General features: G+C 44.9%; 1 protein-coding gene across 1 annotated transcript in view; it reads left to right on the top strand.

Moving 5' to 3' along the window:
• The first annotated feature begins 894 nt into the window (after positions 1-894).
• ATRX (ATRX chromatin remodeler) overlaps positions 895-24,401 on the top strand; it is a 246,932-nt gene continuing 223,425 nt past the window's right edge. Inside the window, exons 1-2 of the mRNA XM_069747241.1 lie at positions 895-920; positions 1,169-1,255. Of these exons, the coding sequence (XP_069603342.1) occupies positions 1,236-1,255 (20 nt within the window). The 5' untranslated portion in view covers positions 895-920; positions 1,169-1,235. The remainder of the gene's footprint in view (positions 921-1,168; positions 1,256-24,401) is intronic.

The following is a 24,401-nucleotide window of genomic DNA, read 5'->3' as shown; positions in this document are numbered from 1 at the left end:
GTGAGGAGCCCAGCTGCAAACACGTGTGAGGTAACGAGCTCAGTCAGTGTGGAACCGAGCTGAAACGTGTGACGTAACAAGCTCAGTCAGTCAGTGTGGATCTGAGCTGCAAACGCATGAGTGTGACGTAACGAGCTCAGTCAGCGCAGATTCGAGCTGCAAATGCGCATGACGTAACGAGCTCAGTCAGTCAGTGTGGATCTGAGCTGCAAACGCGTAAGCATGACGTAACGAGCTCGGTCAGTGTGGATCTGAGCTGCAAACGCGTAAGCGTGACGTAACGAGCTCAGTCAGTGTGGATCTGAGCTGCAAACGCGTAAGCATGACGTAACGAGCTCAGTCAGTGTGGATCTGAGCTGCAAACGCGTAAGCATGACGTAACGAGCTCGGTCAGTGTGGATCTGAGCTGCAAACGCGTAAGCGTGACGTAACGACCTCATCAGTCAGTGAGAAGTCGAGCTGCAAACGCGTGTGTTGTAACGAGCTCAGTCAATCAGTGCGGATCCAAGCTGCAAACGCGTGACGTAACGAGCTCAGTCCAGAGTCAGTCCGAGTCCAGAGCGCTGCCCCGCCCACCAGTGGCAGCAGCCGATACTGCACAAGGAAGGAACAGGAGCGGTCACGGGAGAGCTGCCGTACTCCTAACGGACGAGTGCGTGGCGCCACAGGAACCGGATCCCGGCCACAGGAGACGTCCATTATACCTCACAGAACCCACCGGTGCCTTCTGCTGGACAAATCAGATTTCAGGCGACTGCTGACGTCACACCCCCTGGTAACAGCCTCCCAGTTCCGCGCCGTTAGCCAGTCAGAAAATCTTTCCAGAGTCGTGCTCGTCCAATCAGCGCTCAGCAGTGCGGGCGGGGGGAGAAAGCGCCAATTCGATGCGTCTCTCTGCTCCCTCCCCCGACAAGATGGCGGTAACTGCTTTGTTTCTGGGTCTTCGCCGAGTAATGTCTGTGTGATCCGGGGAGGCGGGGAAGAGCGGGCCGGCCGGGAAGGGAGCGATCCTCTGCGCTGTAGTGAGAGGGCGGCAGTTACCGGGCTGTAGAGCGCTGCTTCCGCCGCCCGTCCGGTGACGTTCCCCCGGCGCACAGGCCTCGCCGCCTTCTGAGGAGAGTCTCACTTGTCTCTATACTGTTCTCGTCATCCCCTCCCCCTCTTTCAGGGTCTCCGGGGAATGGACGGACATTGGTGAGCGGGAGGCCGAGAGACGAGCCGGGCGGAGGAGAGACATGACAGCGGAGCCCATGAGGTAGGTAGGCCGCGGGGCCCGGGGAGACGCCGGGGGTGGTGGCAGTGCCCGGGCACTGGGTGACATGTGACGGCGGCTGCTGGTACCACACGTGGTGGGGCATCTGTACAGCCGGGCCTGCGGGGGTGTACACTACTGCTGGGGGTCCTCCGTATGCACACATTGCCCCCAGAGCGTTCTGAGCCCTGGATCTGATTCCCATCTGTTTTTCGTACTTTCTTTTTCAGTTTTTAGCATTTGCATGACTTCAGTGTATTTTGCATATAAAGAAAAAGAAAATCAACTTGTCAGATTTTAGGCACCAGAGTTGTGGCAGGACGTCCGCACTGATACTGGAGGTTATTCCTTAAAGGGAACCTGTCACCCCGGTTTTTCAGATTGAGATAAAAATACTGTTAAATAGGGCCTGCGCTGTGCGTTACAATAGGGAATGTAGTGTACCCTGATTCCCCACCTATGCTGCGAAATACATTACCAAAGTTGCCGTTTTCGCCTGTCAATCAGGCTGGTCAGGTCAGGTGGGCGTGGTGACATCGCTGTTTCTTCCCCAGCTTTCCGTTGGTGGCGTAGTGGTGTGCGCATGTCCAAGTGCCGAATCCACTGCGCGCACGTGAAGAAACAGCGCGCGATCTGCGCTATTACCCTTGTCATCGGTGGGGGCGGCCATTTTCCTGAAGCCCCGTGCAGCAGAGCACTCCATCTGCGCACGCGCGGCCCCAGAAAGATGGCCGCCCCCACTGATGACAAGGGTAATAGCGCAGATCGCGCACTGTTTCTTCACGTGTGCGCAGTAGATTCGTCACTTGGACATGCGCACATCACTACGCCACCAACGGAAAGCTGGGGAAGAAACAGCGATGTCACCACGCCCACCTGACCTGACCAGCCTGATTGACAGGCGAAAACGGCAACTTTGGTAATGTATTTCGCAGCATAAGTGGGGAATCGGGGTACACTACATACACTATTGTAACGCACAGCGCAGGCCCTATTTAACAGTATTTTTATCTCAATCTGAAAAAACGGGGTGACAGGTTCCCATTAAAGGGAACCTGTCAGCCCCTCCCAGGCGTTTGAAACTGAAAGAGCCACCTTGTGCAGCAGTAATTATTATTATTATTATAAGGTGGCTCTTTTAGTTATTGGTGCTGTAACTGCAGAAATACTCAGTTTTGTAATTTGTCATAAATACCTTTCTTCAGTCCTGGAGGCAGGCCTTTCCCCCCTGCTGCAGAGGCCTCACAGCCGTCACTCAAGTCTTGGCGCCGGGCGCCGCCTCCTCGGCACTGTTTTGAAATCAGCCTGCGCTCTTTTGTCATGCCTTGGGCAAGCGCAGTGAGCGCTGCCCGTCTTCTGTCCTCATATGCAATCTCGTTGACTGCGCCTGTGCGCCCGCCCTGCCTGTGAATCCCAGCCCCGCAGTGTGAATAAATCAGAAGACACTGCGGGGCTGGGATTCACAGGCAGGGCGGGCGCACAGTCAGCTGGACTGCATATGAGGACGTAGAGAAAATTGGCGCGCACTCAGGATAAGGAGCGAGGTGCTGGTGTAGTGGGCTCTGTAAGCCCCACGTGTACAAAGGATATAGTACACCGCACACTCTTTTGTTGTATGCAAAGTAGTGGAGAATTTATTTACAAATGGAACTGTGTTACATGAAAAAGCGACCAGAGGTAATTATAATGACGTTTCGGCCCTACCAGGGCCTTAATCATACAATCGCTTAGATGTGCACAGAGAAGAGGAGAGGAGAAGGTCCTTGTAGAAAAAGGCATACACTGGGATGCCTAGCAATTGTGCGTGTAGTAACGCAAAGGAAGCCCTGAGGTGGGTACTGCTAAATGGAGAGGCTAAGCGGCGCTCCCGCGCCCTGCTGCTGTTGCAACAGCAGCAGGGCGCGGGAGCGCCGCTTAGCCTCTCCATTTAGCAGTACCCACCTCAGGGCTTCCTTTGCGTTACTACACGCACAATTGCTAGGCATCCCAGTGTATGCCTTTTTCTACAAGGACCTTCTCCTCTCCTCTTCTCTGTGCACATCTAAGCGATTGTATGATTAAGGCCCTGGTAGGGCCGAAACGTCATTATAATTACCTCTGGTCGCTTTTTCATGTAACACAGTTCCATTTGTAAATAAATTCTCCACTACTTTGCATACAACAAAAGAGTGTGCGGTGTACTATATCCTTTGTGCATATGAGGACGGGCAGCGCTCACTGCGCCTTCCCAAGGCATAACAAAAGAGCGCAAGCGCCGGCTCCTTTCAAAACGGCGCTGAGGAGGCGGCGCCAAGAAGACTTGAGTGACGGCTGTGAGGCGTCTGCAGCAGGGGCGAAAGGCCTGCCTCCAGGACTGAAGAAAGGTATTTAGGAAAAATTTTAGTTTCAAACGCCCGTGGGGGTGACAGGTTCCCTTTAAAGAGGTTGTCCTATATTGGACAGCTCCATGTTTAAAGGGAATTTGTCAGTAAGATAAACAACTCTTAAAGGGAAACTGTCACCCCCAAAATCGAAGATGAGCTAAGCCCACCAGCATCAGGGGCTTATCTACAGCATTCTGTAATGCTGTAGATAAGCCCTCGATGTATCCTGAAAGATGAGAAAAAGCGGTTATATTATACTCACCCAGGGGCGGTCCCGATGTGGTCCGGTCCAGCGCCGTCCTCTTCTTGTCTTCACGCTGCAGCTCCGGCGCAGGAGTACTTTGCCCTGTTAAGGGCAGAGCAAAGTACTGCAGTGCGCAGGCGCCGGGAAAGGTCAGAGGCCCAGCACCTGCGCACTGCAGTACTTTGCTCTGCCCTCAACAGGGCATACAAAGTACGCCGGAGCCTGAAGACAAGAAGAGGACGACATCCTATGAAGATAGGAGGCCCCGGACCGCGACGCCCATCGTACCGGACCGCCCCTGGGTGAGTATAATCTAACCTCTTTTTCTCATCTTTCAGCATACATCGGGGGCTTATCTACAGCATTCCAGAATGCTGTAGATAAGCCCCTGATGCTGGTGGGCTTAGCTCATCTTAGATTTTGGGGGTGACAGGTTCCCTTTAAGCCATGGGCATGTAGGCCATAGGAAATCTTTATGTGTAAATGAGCTGTTAAGATCTATCGGCCGTAGATTGATTTCCCTGAGAATCTGCCTCCAGAGATTTATTATAAATGAGCGGGGAGTTATCAGTGTGAGAAATGTAACTAACACAGAACAGGAGAACTGAACTTTGTCTCCTTACAAACACATCTACTGTAGCTCTCACAGTTCTGCTGTATTGTAATCCTGTCTGCCTGTGAGCTGGAAGCAACCTGCAGATTTGTTAGGTGTAATCACACCCTGCTCTGCAGAGAGCGATCATTACACACCACACTGGTAACTTCCCCTATCATTTACAATAATTTGGAGTCAGACTCTCAGGCTGATCAGTGTCTGCCCCATAGACCTGAACAGCCCAGTTACATATAAGGCTACGTTCACATTCGCATCTTTGGACGCAGCGTTGTCGCCGCAAAACAACGCATGCGTCATGCATCCCTATCTTTAACATTGGAAACGCATAGGCATGCGTTGTCATGCGTTTTGGTACGTTTCGCGACGCATGCGTCGTTTCGACGCACCTGGCAGGGCGCGGCAAACGCAACATGTTGCATTTTTTCTGCGTCCAAAATCTTTAAAAAAGCGCGTGCGTCGCACTTGCGTTGCATTTGCGTCGTCGATGCGTCAAAAACTCCATTGAAGTGTATTGGCAACGCAGAAAACGCAAGTACTTGCGTTGTTGTGTGTTTTACGACGCATGCGTTCTTTACTTAAAAAATAAACACTTAAAAGACCATTATATATATATATATATATATATATATATATATATATATATATATATATATATATATATATATATATTTGAACGCATGCGTAAAAAATGCCTGCGTTTTACTTGCGTCTTTCGTGCGTCGTGCGTTGCGTCCACGACGCTGCGTCCAAAGACGCAAATGTGAACGTAGCCTAAGAAATACATTGATTACTCTGGAATAAAACTGGATCACAGATTTGATTCCACTTCCTATGACATTCATGCGTGAATGGGAAAAGCTATACTGCCTTTCCTCTCCCTGGATAATGACACCAGCGGAGAAGAGAGAGTTTTTTTTTTTTTTCTCGCCTCCAGGTATTTATTAACCCCTCTGTGACCTTAGACGTACTATCCCGTCGAGGTGCCCTGGGCTTATCTGACCCTGGACGGGATAGTACGTCATAGCCGATCGGCCGCGCTCACGGGGGGAGCGCGGCCGATCGCGGCCGGGTGTCAGCTGCTTATCGCAGCTGACATCCGGCACTATGTGCCAGGAGCGGTCACGGACCGCCCCCGGCACATTAACCCCTGGCACACCACGATCAAAGATGATCGCGATGTGCCGGCGGTGCAGGGAAGCACCGCGCAGGGAGGGGGCTCCCTGCGGGCTTCCCTGAGCCCCCCGCAGCAACGCGATGTGATCGCGTTGCTGCGAGGGTCTCCTCACCTCACTCCCTGCTCGAGCCCCGGATCCAAGATGGCCGCGGATCCGGGTCCTGCAGGGAGGGAGGTGGCTTCACAGAGCCTGCTCAGAGCAGGCACTGTGAAGGCTGCAGCGCTGCATGTCAGATCAGTGATCTGACAGAGTGCTGTGCAAACTGTCAGATCACTGATCTGTGATGTCCCCCCCTGGGACAAAGTAAAAAAGTAAAAAAAATTTTTTCCAAATGTGTAAAAAAATAAAAAAAAATATTCCAAAATAATGAAAAAAAAATAAAATATTATTCCCATAAATACATTTCTTCATCTAAATAAAAAAAAAAAAAACAATAAAAGTACACATATTTAGTATCGCCGCGTCCGTAACGACCCGACCTATAAAACTGTCCCACTAGTTAACCCCTTCAGTAAACACCGTAAGAAAAAAAAAAAAAAAACGAGGCAAAAAACAACGCTTTATTATCATACCGCCGAACAAAAAGTGGAATAACACGCGATCAAAAGGACAGATATAAATAACCATGGTACCGCTGAAAGCGTCATATTGTCCCGCAAAAAAAGAGCCGCCATACAGCATCATCAGCAAAAAAATAAAAAAGTTATAGTCCTGAGAATAAAGCGATGCAAAAATAATTATTTTTTCTGTAAAATAGTTTTTATCGTATAAAAGCACCAAACCATAAAAAAAATGATATAAATGAGGTATCGCTGTAATCGTACTGACCCGAAGAATAAAACTGATTTATCAATTTTACCAAACGCGGAACGGTATAAACGCCTCCCCCAATAGAAATTCATGAATAGCTGGCTTTTGGTCATTCTTCCTCACAAAAATCGGAATAAAAAGCGATAAAAAAATGTCACGTGCCCAAAAATGTTTTCAATAAAAACGTCAACTCGTCCCGCAAAAAACAAGACCTCACATGACTCTGTGGACCAAAATATGGAAAAATTATAGCTCTCAAAATGTGGTATTGCAAAAAATATTTTTTGCAATAAAAAGGGTCTTTCAGTGTGTGACGGCTGCCAATCATAAAAATCCGCTAAAAAACTCGCTATAAAAGTAAATCAAACCCCCCTTCATCACCCCCTTAGTTAGGGAAAAATAAAAAAAAATGTATTTATTTCCATTTTCCCATTAGGGTTAGGGCTAGGGTTAGGGCTAGGGTTAGGGCTAGGGTTAGGGCTAGGGTTAGGGCTAGGGTTAGGGCTAGGGTTAGGGCTAGGGTTAGGGCTAGGGTTAGGGCTAGGGTTAGGGCTAGGGTTAGGGCTAGGGTTGGGGCTACAGTTAGGGTTGGGGCTAAAGTTAGGGTTAGGGTTTAGATTACATTTACAGTTGGGAATAGGGTTGGGATTAGGGTTAGGGGTGTGTCAGGGTTAGAGGTGTGGTTAGGGTTACCGTTGGAATTAGGGTTAGGGGTGTGTTTAGATTAGGGTTTCAGTTATAATTGGGGGGTTTCCACTGTTTCGGCACATCAGGGGCTCTCCAAACACGACATGGCGTCCGATCTCAATTCCAGCCAATTCTGCGTTGAAAAAGTAAAACAGTGCTCCTTCCCTTCCGAGCTCTCCTGTGTGCCCAAACAGGGGTTTACCCCAACATATGGGGTATCAGCGTACTCAGGACAAATTGGACAACAACTTTTGTGGACCAATTTCTCCTGTTACCCTTGGGAAAATACAAAACTGGGGGCTAAAAAATAATTTTTGTGGGAAAACAAAAAGATTTTTTATTTTCACGGCTCTGCGTTATAAACTGTAGTGAAACACTTGGGGGTTCAAAGTTCTCACAACACATCTAGATAAGTTCATTGAGGGGTCTAGTTTCCAATATGGGGTCACTTGTGGGGGGTTTCTACTGTTTAGGTACATTAGGGGCTCTGCAAACGCAATGTGACGCCTGCAGACCAATCCATCTAAGTCTGCATTCCAAATGATGCTCCTTCCCTTCCGAGCCCTCCCATGCGCCCAAACGGTGGTTCCCCCCCACATATCGGGTATCAGCGTACTCAGGACAAATTGGACAACAACATTTAGGGTCCAATTTCTCCTGCTAACCTTGGAAAAATACAAAACTGGGGGCTAAAATATAATTTTTGTGGAAAAAAAAATATTTTTTATTTGCATGGCTCTGCGTTATAAACTGTAGTGAAATACTTGGGGGTTCAAAGCTCTCACAACACATCAAGATGAGTTCCTTAGGGGGTCTACTTTCCAAAATGGTGTCACTTGTGGGGGGTTTCTACTGTTTAGGTACATTAGGGGCTCTGCAAACGCAATGTGACGCCTGCAGACCATTCCATCTAAGTCTGCATTCCAAATGGCGCTCCTTCCCTTCCGAACACTCCCATGCGCCCAAACGGTGGTTCCCCCCCACATATGGGGTATCAGCGTACTCAGGACAAATTGGACAACAACTTTTGGGGTCCAATTTCTCCTGTTACCCTAGGGAAAATACAAAACTGGGGGCTAAAAAATAATTTTTGTGGGAAAAAAAATTTGTTTTATTTTTATGGCTCTGCATTATAAACTTCTGTGAAGCCCTTGGTGGGTCAAAGTGCTCACCACACCTCTAGATAAGTTCCTTAGGGGGTCTACTTTCCAAAATGGTGTCACTTGTGGGGGTTTCAATGTTTAGGCACATCAGTGGCTCTCCAAACGCAACATGGCGTCCCATCTCAATTTCTGTCAATTTTGCATTGAAAAGTCAAACTGTGCTCCTTCCCTTCCGAGCTCTCCCATGCGCCCAAACAGTGGTTTACTGCCACATATGGGGTATCAGCGTACTCAGGACAAATTGGACAACAACTTTTGAGGTCCAATTTCTTCTCTTACCCTTGGAAAAATAAAAAATTGGGGGCAAAAATATAATTTTTGTGAAAAAATATGATTTTTTATTTTTACGGTTCTGCATTATAAACTTCTGTGAAGCACTTGGTGGGTCAAAGTGCTCACCACACATCCAGATAAGTTCCTTAGGGGGTCTACTTTCCAAAATGGTGTCACTTGTGGGAGTTTCAATGTTTAGGCACATCAGTGGCTCTCCAAACTCAACATGGCGTCCCATCTCAATTTCTGTCAATTTTGCATTGAAAAGTCAAACTGTGCTCCTTCCCTTCCGAGCTCTCCCATGCGCCCAAACAGTGGTTTACTGCCACATATGGGGTATCAGCGTACTCAGGACAAATTGGACAACAACTTTTTGGGTCCAATTTCTCCTGTTACCCTTGGTAAAATAAAACAAATTGGAGCTGAAGTAAATTTTTTGTGTAAAAAAGTTAAATGTTCATTTTTATTTAAACATTCCAAAAATTCCTATTAAACACCTGAAGGGTTAATAAACTTCTTGAATGTGGTTTTGAGCACCTTGAGGGGTGCAGTTTTTAGAATGGTGTCACACTTGGGCATTTTCTATCATATAGACCCCTCAAAATGACTTCAAATGAGACGTGGTCCCTAAAAAAAAATGGTGTTGTAATAATGAGAAATTGCTGGTCAACTTTTAACCCTTATAACTCCCTAACAAAAAAAAAAATTGGTTCCAAAATTATGCTGATGTAAAGGAGACATGTGGGAAATGTTACTTATTAAGTATTTTGTGTGACATATCTCTGTGATTTAATTGCATAAAAATTCAAAGTTTGAAAATTGCGAAATTTTCAAAATTTTCGCCAAATTTCCGTTTTTTTCACAAATAAACGCAGGTACTATCAAAGAAATTTTACCACTATCATGAAGTACAATATGTCACGAGAAAACAATGTTAGAATCACCAGGATCCGTTGAAGCGTTTCGGAGTTATAACCTCATAAAGGGACAGTGGTCAGAATTGTAAAAATTGGCCTGGTCATTAACGTGCAAACCACCCTTGGGGGTAAAGGGGTTAATAAGAAGTTGTACTTTGGGGACAATGTTTTATTTTATTCTACTTAAAAGGAACTAATCACCTCGGAACACTCACTTTTATTTGCAGAAATAGAGATATAGGGCTAATCTGCTGGTAAATAGCTTTACAGTGCTGCCTTACTGAAAGTGCAGTTAACAGGAGAAAATTGACTTATTTTTTTTTTACCAGTAGCCACCATCTTTCAGCCATAAAGGCTCTGCGGGGAGCAGCTACAGTCACCACTCACTATAATGTGAGCACGGCTGTAAACATCGTGCTCATGGCTGAAAGTTAAGAAATCCTGGGAGGCAATAAATCCATTTTCTTCCTATAGCCACACTTTCAGTAATCTGCAGTTACCTGCAGATTAAGGCTAAGTGCACACGTCAGAGAATTGCACGGAAATTTCCGCGGCAATTCTGCAACTCCTGCCGTGGGTATATCGCATGCGGAATTGGCATGCATATTCCTGCTAAAAACTAGCGTTTTGCAAGCATAATTAGCTTGCAGAATGCTAGCGTTTTCCAAGCGATATGTAGCATCGCTTGGAAAACTGGCAGGTTGGTCACACTTGTCAAACACTTGCCTATGCATCATCAATAGTAAAAAGATGTAATTTTAAAAATAATTAAAAAAAAAATGGTTACTCTCACCTTCCGAAGGCAGCCGATCTTCTCAGCGATGCACGCGGCGGCTTCCGTTCTTATAGATGCTTTGTGTGCAGGACCTGTGATGACGTCACGGTCACGTGACCGCGATGTCATCGCAGGTCCTTCACACAAAGCATCCATGGGAACGGAAGCAGCCGCGTGCACCACTGAGAGGCGGGAAGACTGGGGGCCAACAGAAGGTGAGTATATCACTATTTTTTATATTAATTCTTATTTTTTTTAACAATTATATGGTGCCCAGTCCGTGGAGGAGAGTCTCCTCTCCTCCACCCTGGGTACCAACCGCACGTAATCTGCTTACTTCCCGCATGGTGGGCATAGCCCCATGCGGGAAGTAAGCAGATCAATGCATTCCTATGTGTGCGGAATCCCTGCGATTCGCAAATTTAATGAACATGCTGCGTTTTTTTCTGGAATGCAATTCCGCTCAGGAAAACAATGCAGCATGTGCACAAAAAGAGCGGATTGCATTCTATTAAATAGGATGCTTAATGTGAGCGTTATTTTTGCGGTTTTATAGCGTTTTTATAGCGAAAAAAACCAGCGAAAAATCTGCTACGTGTGCACACAGCCTAAGGGTATGTGCAGACGTTGTGGAATTTTCTGTGCAGATTCTTACTCTCTTGGCAGAAAAGCCTGTTGAAAATCCGTGCGTATTTGATGTCGATTTTCGTGCGGATTTTTATGCGTTTTTGTAAGCTAAATAAAGATATATTTAACACAAAAAATGTGATGTAATTTCCTTGTCCAACCTCTTTTACATACTCCATTGAATTCCATAATATCAATACATTCCATGTTCACATATGTTTACACACACAAAACAAATATTTATTATACATTTTTATAGCGCCATTTATTCCATGGCGCTTTACATGTGAAAAGGAGGCAAATATAGACAAATACAATTAAACGTGAGCAAAGAAAACAATGCATACAGGTACATAAGGAGGGAGGAGCCTGCCCGCGAGGGCTCAGTCTGCAGGGGATGGGTGAGGACTAGGAGGAGGGTTGTGCTGCGGTTCAGTTGATCAGGTTGAGGATCACTGTAGGCTTAGGTTGAGGATCACTGCAGGCTGTAGGCTTAGATATAAGTGAATATATGAGAGAGATAATACAAAGCCCTATGTTTAGTAATGAACATAATAAAATGGTGCATAAAGAGTTAAATAAAGACACCCACACACATGAAATCTGCGTGAAACGCAATATCTGGTTAATTATAAAGAAAAAAAATATATATTTACACATACACTAGATGGTGGCCCGATTCTAACGCATCGGGTATTCTAGAATATGCATGTCCACGTAGTATATTGCCCAGCCACGTATCTAACAGGTTAAAAAATAAACATATACTCACCATCCAAGGGCCCCTTGTAGTCCTGTCGCCTGTGTGCGGTGCATTCGTCAGCTTCCGGTCTCAGGGTTGGTATGAGCGCAGGACCTGTGATGACGTCACAGTCACATGACCGTGATGTCATGGCAGGTCCTTCTCGCATAGCATCCTTAGCATCGGATCCTGCCGCTTGCACTGCCGAGGACAGGACGCCATGTCGGAGGATGAGAATAACGTTTTTTTTTTTTTATTATTATTTGTAACATTAGATCTTTTTACGATTGATGCTGCATACGCACCATCAATAGTAAAAAGTTGGTCACACAGGGTTAATAGCTGCGGAGTATGGAGCGGGCACTGACTGCGGGGAGGAAAGAGCGGCCATATTGCCGCCGGACTGTGGCCGTCGCTGATTGGCAAAACGCCCACGACCAATCAGCGACTTGGATTCCATGACAGACAGAGGCCACGACCAATGAATATCCGTGACAGAAGGACAGACAGAAAGACGAAAGTGACCCTTAGACAATTATATAGTGGATAAGAATTGCTCCCATGTAATTTTCCTAACCAGCAGAGGCAAAGACAGTGACGGGAGGGGCGATGTTTATAGCCTGGGAAGGGGGTAATACACATGGATCTTCCTAGTCTATGCCCACATCTGTATATTTAGCCTTTACTGACCATTAAAATAGGGGAGGTCACCAAAAAATGATGTGGGGTGCCCCTAAAATTAATAACCAGCAAAGGCTATGCAGACAGCTGTGGGCTGATATTAAAGGGACTCTGTCGCCTGAATTTGGAGGGAACAATCTTCAGCCATGGAGGCGGGGTTTTTGGGTGTTTGATTCACCCTTTCCTTACCCGCTGGCTGCAATATTGGATTGAAGTTCATTCTCTGTCCTCCGTAGTACATGCCTGCACAAAGCAATCTTGCCTTGTACAGGCGTGTCCTATGGAGGACAGAGAATGAACTTCAATCCAATATTGCAGCCAGCGGGTAAGGAAATGGTGAATCAAACACCCAAAAACCCCGTCTCCATGGCTGAAGATTGTTCCCTCCAAATTCAGGTGACAGTGTCCCTTTAATAGCCTAGGAAGGGGCCATGGATATTACCCAACCCGGCTACAAATACCAGCTCTCTGCCGCTCCAGAAAAGGTGCATTTCTAAGATACGCCAATTCCGGCACTTAGCCTTGCTCTTCCCATTTGCCCTGTAGCGGTTTCATGTGGGGTAATAGGTGGACGTGTTGATGTCACCTTTGTATTTGGTGATATCAACCCCATGGCTTAGTAATTGAGAGGTGTCAATAAGACACCTATCCATTACTAATCTTATAGTTGTTACATGTTAAATAAAGACACAGCCAGAATAAAGTATTTTAACCCCTTCCCGCCGCAGCCCTTTTTCGTTTTTTGCTCCCCTCCTTCCCAGAGCCATAACTTTTTTATTTTTCCGTCAATATGGTCATGTGAGGGCTGACTTTTTGCGGGACGAGTTGTACTTTTGAACAACACCATTGGTTTTACCATGTCTTGTACTAGAAAACGTGGGAAAAAAATTCCAAGTGTGGTGAAATTGCAAAAAAAGTGCAATCCCACACTTGTTTTTTGTTTGGCTTTTTTTCTAGCTTCACTAAATGCTAAAACTGACCTGATATTATGATTCTCCAGGTCGTTACGAGTTTATAGACACCAAACATGTCTAGGTTATTTTTTTTATCTTAAGTGGTGAAAAAAAATTTCAAACTTTGCTAAAGAAAAAAAATTGCGCCATTTTCCGATACCTGTAGCGTCTCCATTTTTCGTGATCTGGGGTCGGATGAGGTCTTACTTTTTGCGTGCCGAGCTGACGTTTTTAATGCACTTTTGTGCAGATATGTTCTTTTGATCGCCTGTTATTGCATTTTAATGCAATGTCGCGGCGACCAAAAAACGTAATTCTGGCGGTTCAAATTTTTTTCTCGCTACGCGGTTTAGCAATCAGGTTAATGCTTTTTTTTTTTTGATCAGGCGATTCTGAATGCGGAGATACCAAATGTGTAGTTTTTTTTTTTTTTTCTTAATTTTATTTAGGATGGGGCTAAAGGGGGGTGATTTAAACTTTTATATTTTTTTCATATTTTTAAACATTTTTTTTTTTTAACTTGTGACATTCTTCAATAGCCTCCATGGGAGGATAGAAGCTGGCACCACTGAATCGGCTCTGCTACATAGCGAAGGCGTTAAAGAAATAAAACACAATACAGTTTGCCATTTTTATTATTACACCTAATCCATGCGACACCCTGAATCTCTTGAGGGAAAAAAAAGTAAACCAACACATACTCCCTGTTTCAATGTAATCCATTTAATAACGAATATCCTACGACGATCTCCCGTGTAGAGCAGTCTTATCGGGAGATGTGACTGCCCTACCTGGCCTCCGATGCACTGACAGAAGATAATCGCTCCTGCAGTGCATCAGTGTACCATCTGAGTTCGTGCTCTCACTTTACGACTCTATCGCTGCCTGAGAATTTTCTCACACAGCGGTGCTGCATGTGACAGCATGAACTCTAGGCAGCTGATTTATACACGGCGGGAGGCATATCTCCTGTCACTGTATCACCAGAGCTATGTGGAGCTGTCACATCTTCTGATGTGACTGTTCTACACAGGAGATCGTCGTGGGACACTCATTATTAAATGGATTATGTTGGACAAGGGAGTATTTGTGTTGGTTTTTTATTATTTTTTTGCAGGAGATCGAGGGCGTCGGGGATTAACTGTTTGGAGAGTATGATTTTTTTTTTTCCTCGCAAGTGAGTATGAGCCCTAATAGGTGATGTCTGCAGTGAAGTAAAACGGAAGACCAGCAGGAGATGCAGCAATCAAAAGTAGTGGGAATGTCATCAGGAAATGACCCGTTGTTTAAATCAGGTTTCAGTGTTAAATGTATTTTTAAACATTTTTGGCATTTTTTTCCCCCGTATCACAATCTTGATTAAAAATAATAATAAAAAAAAAATTTTTCACACTGTGGCTACTGGGGCTTTTTTAGAACAAACTTCTAACAGTTGTCTTGGGAAATGCACATACAGTACCAGCAATGAACAGACTGTCACCCTATATTTTGTATTGAAGCTTCTAATGAGCATGTGCAAAGGTCATTGTGAAGGGAGAAGGAGTGGGGTCAGCTATGAAATCCCCTATTGTGGTCGATGGATACTGTGTATAGAGGCGTTACCGGTTAATGTAGTACTGCCTCTCCTAAGGAGCCTGCGGAAAACTTCCTGAAAGGACAAGTGTGAGTCCAAAAAAAGCCCCAGTGGGTAGTGTGACTATTGCAAGATTAACTACCGTATATACTCGAGTATAAGCCGAGATTTTCAGCCCAAATTTTTGGGCTGAAAGTGCCGCTCTCGGCTTATACTCGAGTCAATGTGGGTGGCAGGGTCGGCGGGTGAGGGGGTGAGGGCGCTGAGGTGTACTTACCTAGTCCCAGCGATCCTCGCGCTGTCCCTGCCGTCCCACGGGCTTCTGTGCTGCAGCTTCTTCCCCTCTTCAGCGGTCACGTGGGACCGCTCATTAGAGATATGAATAAGCGGCTCCACCTCCCATAGGGGCGGAGCCGCCTATTCATTCCTCTAATCAGCGGTGCCGGTGACCGCTGACAGGAAGAGCTGCGGCACCGAAGACCAGGCAGAGGGACCGCGCGAGGATCGCCAGGACTAGGTAAGTATAGCATATTCACCTGTCCTCGTTCCAGGCGCCGCTCCATCTTCCCGGCCGGCGCCTCCATCTTCCCGGCGTCTGCGCTCTGACTGTTCAGGCAGAGGGCGCGATGACGCATATAGTGTGCGCGGCGCCCTCTGCCTGATCAGTCAGAGCAGAGACGCCGGGAAGATGGAGGCGCCGGAACGAGACGCCGGGAGCTGCAATCAAGGGAGGTGAGTATGTGGTTTTTTTTTTTATTGCAGCAGCGGCGGCAGAGATTTCTATGGGGCACAATGAACGGTGCAGAGCACCGTATATGGCACAGCAATGGGGCACAATGAACGGTGCAAAGCACCGTATATGGCACAGCAATGGGGCACAATGAACGGTGCAGAGCACCGTATATGGCACAGCAATGGGGCACAATGAACGGAGCAGAGCACCGTATATGGGCACAGATATGGGGCACAATGAACGGTGCAGAGCACTGTATATGGCACAGCAATGGGGCACAATGAACGGTGCAGAGCACCGTATATGGCACAGCAATGGGGCACAATGAACGGTGCAGAGCACCATATATGGCACAGCAATGGGGCACAATGAACGGTGCAGAGCACTGTATATGGCACAGCAATGGGGCACAATGAACGGTGCAGAGCACCGTATATGGCACAGCAATGGGGCACAATGAACGGTGCAGAGCACCGTATATGGCACATCTATGGGGCACAATGAACGGTGCAGAGCACTGTATATGGGGCACAGCAATGGGGCACAATGAACGGTGCAGAGCACTGTATATGGCACAGCAATGGGGCACAATGAACGGTGCAGAGCACCGTATATGGCACAGCAATGGGGCACAATGAACGGTGCAGAGCACTGTATATGGGGCACAGCAATGGGGCACAATGAACGGTGCAGAGCACCGTATATGGCACAGCTATGGGGCACAATGAACGGTGCAGAGCACTGTATGGGGCACAGCTATGGGGAAATAATGAACGGTGCAGAGCACTATATGGCACAGCTATGGGGAAATAATGATCTATTTTTATTTTTGAAATTCACCGGTAAATGCTGCATTTCCACCCTAGGCTTATACTCGAGTCAATAAGTTTTCCCAGTTTTTTGTGGCAAAATTAGGGGGGTCGGCTTATACTCGGGTCGGCTTATACTCGAGTATATACGGTAATTATGTTTTTTTTTTAAACGGTTGCCCACTACTCACATTTTTTAAAATTCTTAAAAGCCGTTGGCTCAACTTCGAGCCATGGCGATTTGATGAATAAACGATCTGTAGGAAGATCGATCTTGTGCAGGCCTAGATAAGTCCACTCAGACAACCCCTTCTTAAATACTACATTCCCCAATGAAAAATAACAGCTTGCACTCGACTCCTGTACAGGTGCCAGTCTAAGGAGGCGAGCGTGAGATTGTCACTTGAGCCCTGTGGTATTTCAGTGGTTGCTACTAGCAGCTCATTAGTGGCCTCTGGCTGTAGGGCTTTCATGACATAACATTTTTAATTGATACCATTTTGGCGTACATACATTATGATAGTTTGTCAGTGATGAGGTGGCCGCAAAGACACAATTCTGGCGTTTTTGATTTTTTTTTCTTCCCTACATCAGCCTTTTATGGCCACAGTGATACTTAGGGGACTTTAAACCAGTGTTTGTATCCTCGTTTATACTATATATTGAAATCCCATCGTATTACAATATTTAGAGAAATCGATGTTCCATGTCACTCGGCCAGTGACTCACAGAAGGACTAAGGCTATGTGCACACTTCAGGATTATTTGCAGAAATTTCCTGAACAAAACCGGACTTTTTCCGCAGGAAATCTGCATGCGTTTTTTGCGCGGATTTTTCTCGTTTTTTTTTCTTCCGGAGCTTCCCAATGCAGTAAATAGCGGGAAATCCGCAAAATTAATGAACATGCTGCATTTTTTTCATGGAAAAAAAACGCAACATATGCACAAAAATTGCGGATTGCATTCTATTAATAGGATGCTTAATGGATACGTTTTTATCGCGTATTTTATAGCGAAAAATCCAGAACGGGTGCACACAGCCTTACACTGCAGATACATTGTCCTTCAGCAGGCCCCCTGGCTGCCATGGTATCGCATTGAGGTTGGCTGATGGGAGCATTTTCACATTATCAATTAAGTAATCTAAACACCACTGTCAGAAATTGACAGCAGCATTTAAATGGTTAAATTAGTGATCAGAGCACATTTAGGCTATGTGCACACGTTGCAGATTGGTGTGCAGATTTTTCCGCGCAGTTTTTGCGAAATCCGCAGGTAAAGCGCACTGCAGATTTACCGCGGTTTTTGTGCAGATTCCACCTGTGGTTTTACACCTGCGGATTCCTACTGAGGAGCAGGTGTAAACCGCGGCGGAATCTGCACAAAGAATCAACATGCTGCGGAAAAAACACAGCTGCATTTCCGCTCATTTTTTTTCCGCAGCATGTGCACTGCGGATTTTGTTTTCCATAATTTTACATGGTACTGTACAAAGAATGGAAAACTGCTGCGAATCCGCAGCGTCAAATTCGCAACGTGTGCACATAGCCATAGGTTGGTGATGACTGTGTAGCACAGCTGGCATTAGCCTTATATAGTGCGGGCTAGGCTCTTAAGTCCATTTTGGTAACCCCACATAGGGACAAACTAGTGTGTCCTAAGTCATTAAAGAAGCACTCCCATATATCCTCTTAATATATTGGAATCCTCATAGTATATAGCACTTTGTACTTACAGTTGCTCATTTTGCCCTTCTACCCAGTTAATTTTCCTTTTCCATTAGGACTATATCACTCAATTTAAAAACTGACAAGCTGCGTCCTTCTAAGCTATGTGTAGAAACAGGAGGTCTTTTCCCTGCATGAATATTCATTACAACTACAGTTCTGCATCACTGCAAAGTCCCTGGCAAGGGGGAGGAGCAGAGCAGCAGGGTCAGGAGATCAACGGGATGACTCATGCAGGAAAAAGACTTCCTGTTTCTACATAAAGCAAATAAAAGGATAATTAACTGGGAAGAAAGGCAGAAGGAGCAATTGTAAGTACACAGTGGTATATAATATGATTGAAATATATATTAACCCCTTCACCACCTTGGGTTTCTCAATTCCTGTTTTTTGCTCCCTTTCTTCCCAGAGCCATCACTTTTTTATTTTTCCATTAAAGTGGCCATGTGAAGGCTTGTTTATTGCTGGATGAGTTGTACAGTACTTTTTAACAACACTATTGATTTTTGCCATATAGTGTACTAAAAAACTGGAAAAATTTCAAAATGCAATGAAATTTAAAAAAGTGCAATTTCACATTTTATTTTATTTTTACCATGTCCACTAAATGCTAAAACTGACCTGTCATTATTATTCTCTAGGTCATTATGAGTTTGTAGAAACATTTAGTTTTTTTTTTCAAGTTTGGAAAAAATCTAAAGTTAAAAAAACAGTTGCCATTTTCCGAGACACGTAGCGTCTCCATTTTTTGTGATCCGGAGCTGGGCGAGGGCTTATTTTTTGCGTACCGAGCTGACTGTTTTGTTGATACCATATTGTTGTAGATACAATCTTTTGATCATTCACTGTTACATTTTAATGTAATGTTGTGGCAACTAAAAAAACTTAATTCTGGCGGTTTTTTTTTTATTTTGTTTTTTTTTTTCCCTCGTTATACTGTTTACCGATCGGATTAATTCTTTTTATATATTGATAGGGCGATTATAGGATGTTTAAAAAAAAAAGTTAAACTCGCCCCCCTTTTACCCCATTCAAAATAACACGATTAAAAAAAATCAAATATACACATATTTGGTATCGTTCAGAATCGCCCAATCTATCAATATATAAAAAAAAGAATTAATCAAATCGGTGAACGACGCAGTGAGAAAAAAAAAATCGAAATTCCAGAATTACGTTTTTTTTCTCGCTGCAACATTGCAATAAAATGCAATAACGAGCGATCAAAAGATTATATCTCCACCAAAATAATATCAATAAAAACTCCAGATCGACGTGCAAAAAAAATAAGCCCTCTCCCAACCCCAGATCACGAAAAATGGAGACGCTACGGCTTTCGGAAAATGGCAACTATTTTTTTTCTATTTTTTTATACAACGCTTTGAATTTTTTTCTCACCACTTAGATAAAAAAATAACCTAGATATGCTTGGTATCTGTGAACTCTTAATGACCTGGAAAATCATAATGGCAGGTCAGTTTTAGCATTTAGTGACTAGTAAAAAATCCAAACAAAAAAACAAGTGTGGGATTGCACTTTTTTTGAAATTTCACCGCACTTGGAATTTTTGCCCCGTTTTCTGTTATATGATATGGTAAAACCAATGGTGTCGTTCGAAAGTACAACTCATCCCGGAATAAACAAGCCCTCAAAAATAAAAAAGTTATCCGGCAATGACAACCACAGGGTGAAATGGGCGAGATTAGTGACGCACTTCCGGCGCGAACATGCTGAATGCTGCTGTCAGAGATTTGACAGCGGCATTTAACGTTAATAACAACGGGTGGACCGTGATTCCACCCGTGGCTGTCAGAAGCACATATTGGCTGATAAACTCAGCTGACATGTGCTGGAAAAGTTGCGGGCTTGGCAACAAAGCTCGGGGAGCCAACATTAGACATACCTATACTGTAAGGTTTAAAGCAGTTGAGGACAAAAACTTTTGGGAGTGCTACTTTTAGGAGTCATAGGTTTCGTAGTTGTTATTTTAGATGTATGGTAGTGGCCAAATGTTTTGACTATGGGGAGTATTTCCTGAAGTATATAATGGAACCAAAACAAATAATGATAATCTGGTATTTTAAGATTGTGATGGATGTATTTCCGCCTATATGTATATCTTAATCTCTACTATCCAGTTTTTGGAAACTAGATAGTTTGTTCACAAATTTTGTTATGTAATTCTTTTGACATGTGATTGAGAACTTTTCAATGTTCATGTTATTTCAGATATAGGTATTTCTTGAAAAAGGCTTATGATAAGCTGACACGTCGAATTCTTATACCTGAATCACCTATCTTGTACAGTTACCGTGTGCGTGATACGTTATGGAATGAAATATCACTTTTTTTTAAAAAATAAAAAATAAACTACTATTCATCTGGATTTTTTAGTGTGCCGGAGTTATTTTTGGGATATATATAGTGAAACGTCACAATGTGCACAGAGCTGAACAGTAACAATATCATAGTATATTCTATTGTGTAAATGGGTCTTAAAGGGAACCTGTCAGCAGGATTGTGCACAATAACCTACAGACAGTGTCAGGCTGGCGCCGTTATACTGATTAAAATGATACCCGGATTGATGAAATCTGACATGTGGTTGTTTAACCCCTTAATTTTCCCTGCTTTTTTGGGTTTTTGTATTTCGGCCCCCTTCTTCCCAGAGCCATAACGTTTTCATTTTTCCATCAATATGGCCATGTACTTTTGAATGACATCATTGCTTTTAGCATGTCGTGTACTAGAAAATGGGAAAAAAACTTCCAAGTGCTGTGAAATTGCAATAAAAAGTGCAATCCCACACTTGTTTTTTGCTTGGCTTTATTAGGTTCACTAAATGCTAAAACTGACCTGCCATTATGATTCTTCAGGTCAGTACGAGTTCATAGACTCCAAACATGTCTAGGTTATTTATAAAAAAAATAAGTGGTAAAAAAAAATTCCAAACCCTGTGTAAACTTACCCTTATTCTGGAAAAAAAAAGTCTCAAAATGGCATCTCGTGCGCAGTAGCATCTATCGGTGATCTCATAGATGCTACTTCACAGGTGCGGCCGCCGCCATTTTGAGACAGAATTTTTTTTCCCCTCAGAATAAATGTATATCACTAAATGCAATAATGTATATTATAGAAGCGATCCTGCTGCAGCAACTACCTGATTCCCCCCCCCCTCCCCCAATACATATTATATTCAGTGTGTAAAATAGGGGGCAGGTCAGTGAGGGATCAGTGACCTGTCAGAAGTCATACAGATGAATACCTAATCAGAGCACCACATGAAGACCCCCACAGGCCGCCCTGGAGCACGAACATATCATTAACTGAAAATGTAGATTAAACAACAACCATAAGGCTATGTGCCCACATTGCAGAAATGCTGCGGAAATGTTCGCAGCATTTTCGCAACTCCCTGCCGCTGGTGAAACGCATGCATTTTCCCGCAAAACACAAGTGTTTTGCAAGCGTTTTTAGCTTGCAGAATGCTTGTGCTTTACAAGCGATTTTAAGCATCGCTTGGAAAAGTGATTGACAGGTTGGTCACACTTGTCAAGCATAGTGCTTTAAAAGTGTGATCTACTTTTTCAATTGATGCTGCCTATGCAACATCAATAGTAAAAGAATGTTAAAAATAATAATAATAAAAAAATATATGGTTGTCACCTTCCGACGGCCCCCGATCTCCTCAGCGGCGCTCCCGGTACATTCCGTTCCCCGGGATGCTTTTATGAAGGACCTTTGTGACGTCACGGTCACGCGACCATCTCGGTGATTCGCGCAATGCATCCCTGGGAACGGAAGCTGCCGCGTGCACCGCTGAGAGGTGGGAGGACTACGGGGGCCATCAGAAGGTAAGTATATCCCTATTTTTTATGTTAATTCTTTTTTTTTTTTTTAACAGAAATATTGTACCCAGGGCCTGAAGGGAGAGTCTCCTCTCCTCTAAACCCTGGGTACCATCCGCACATGAAGCGCTCACTTTACGTAAGGTGGGCATAGCCACATGCGTAAAGTGAGCGTTTCAATGCAATCCTATGGCTTCGGAATCGCCACGATTCGGCAGAAATAATGAACATGTTGCGGACATTACTTCTATGCGATTCCGCAGCATGGGCGCAGCAAATGCAGAATCCCATTGGATTGCATGGAATGCGGTTTTAAGCCTTTCTGCTGCGGCGGAAATGCATAAACACAACGTGGGCACACAGCCTAAGGCCATGTTCACACCATCCTTTTTTTCATGCGGAATCGCCGCGATTTTCCCACTGCGGGTCCGCAGCTGTTTTCCATGCAGGGTACATTACAATGTACCCTATGGAAAACAGGAACTGCTGTGCCCACATTTCTGAAAATCGCGAAAAAAGCCGCACTGAATAGAAGTAAATAAGAAGTACCATGTCACTTCTTTTTGCGGAACTGCAGCGGTTCTGCACCCATAGACCTCCATTGTGAGGTCAAACCCGCAGTAAAACCCGCAGATGAAAAAAATATCTGCGGGTTTTCTGCGGTTTGTGGTGCAGAACCGCTGCAGTGTGGCTGCCCCCCCGTGCCCCAATCCCACCCCCCCATGCTCCGATGCCACCACCCCATGCTCCGATGCCACCCCCCCGTGCTCCGACTCCCCCTCCCCCCCCCCCGTGCCCTCTTTTCCCCCCCTTATACTTACCCGGCCTCCCGGTGTCCGTCCGGCCGTCTTCTCCCTGGGCGCCGCCATCTTGCAAAATGAATCGGCCGGCAGATTCGTTACAAAGTGCATTTTGATCACTGAGAGAGGTTATATCTCAGTGATCAAAATAAAAAAAATAGTAAATGACCCCCCCCCCCCCCTTTGTCACCCCCATAGGTAGGGACAATAAAAAAATTAAGAATTTTTTTTTTTTTTTCCACTAAGGTTAGAGTAGGGTTAGGGTATTTTCAGCCATTTTAACCCTAAAAAACTTCCTAGAAAACACACAGACTCTGCATAGAAAACTGCATCAAAAAACGCATCAAAAAACGCACCAAAAAAGCACCAAAAAAAGGACCTGCGTTTTCTGCCAAGAGCTGCGGTTTTTAGTCCTGAAAAAAAAGGAGGGAAATCAGGAACGTGTGAACATAGCCTAAGACTGATTTCATCAACCAAGGTCCTCAGTGGTTGATACCTTTTAATGGCTAACTGAAAAGATGGTAACAAATTGCAAGCTTTCGAGACTACACAGGTCTCTTCATCAGGCAAAGACCTGTAGAACCTGTGTAGTCTCGAAAGCTTGCAATTTGTTACCATCTTTTCAGTTAGCCATTAAAAGGTATCAACCACTGAGGACTCTCAATTCTAAATATTTTTCTATCTACTGGCTAACACAGTACCAAGATATATTTATTTCCTGTATCAACCAAGGTATCATTTTAATCAGTATAACTGCGCCAACCAGACACTGTAGGTTCCCTTCAAAGGGAATCGCATATAAACTGTTAATATAGGCATACAGGTTATAGACTGAAAAATGTCCTTTGTATGCCTCATATTGGATGCCTTGTTGTGGTGAAATAATCTTTTATCACTTTATATAAAATGACCTCTTCCAGGCTCTGGGGAGGTGACAGGTTCCCGTTAATAAAATTACATAAGTGTTTTTACATGTCTCAGTCCGTATAATAACCGCTTTGTTCACATTTATGTAATTGATTTCTGGTTAAGTCATAACTATTGATGAGCGAGTATATTCGTTGCTCATGTTTTCCCGAGCACGCTTGGGTGGTCTAAGCATACTCACCTGCTCCTGGCGTGCGGTCCCTGGTTCCCCGGCGCCATCAGCTTCTCCCTGTAGTGAGCGGTCACATGGTACCGCTCATTACAGTAATGAATATGGACCCCACTCCCATAGGGGTATACCCGCATATTCATTACTGTAATGAGCGGTACCATGTGACCGCTCACTACAGGAAGAAGCTGCCGACGCCGGGGAAGCAGGGACCGCGCCAGGAGCTGGTGAGTATAAGCAGTGCGTGATATTCACCTGCTCCCCGTTTCACCGTCGCCAGCCGACGCTGCGTCTTCTGCATCCTCCGCACTGATTCTCAGGTCAGAGGGTGCGGTGACACGATTAATGCGTGCCACCCTCTGCCTGAATAGTCAGTGCAGAAGACGCAGCCGCGGCTGGTGACGGTGGAACGGGCAGCAGGTGGATATTGCAAGTGCCGGGGGCTTGAGCGACGAGAGGTGGGTATGTGATTTTTTTTTTTTTATCGCAGCAGCATATGGGGCCATAATCAACATTTATGGAGCATCTTATGGAGCC

Source organism: Ranitomeya imitator, chromosome 2, assembly GCF_032444005.1.
Source record: "Ranitomeya imitator isolate aRanImi1 chromosome 2, aRanImi1.pri, whole genome shotgun sequence".
NCBI classification, from domain to species: Eukaryota; Metazoa; Chordata; class Amphibia; order Anura; family Dendrobatidae; genus Ranitomeya; species Ranitomeya imitator.
The sequence above is the reverse complement of the archived record's forward strand: the minus strand, read 5'-3'. Positions and strand labels throughout refer to the sequence as shown.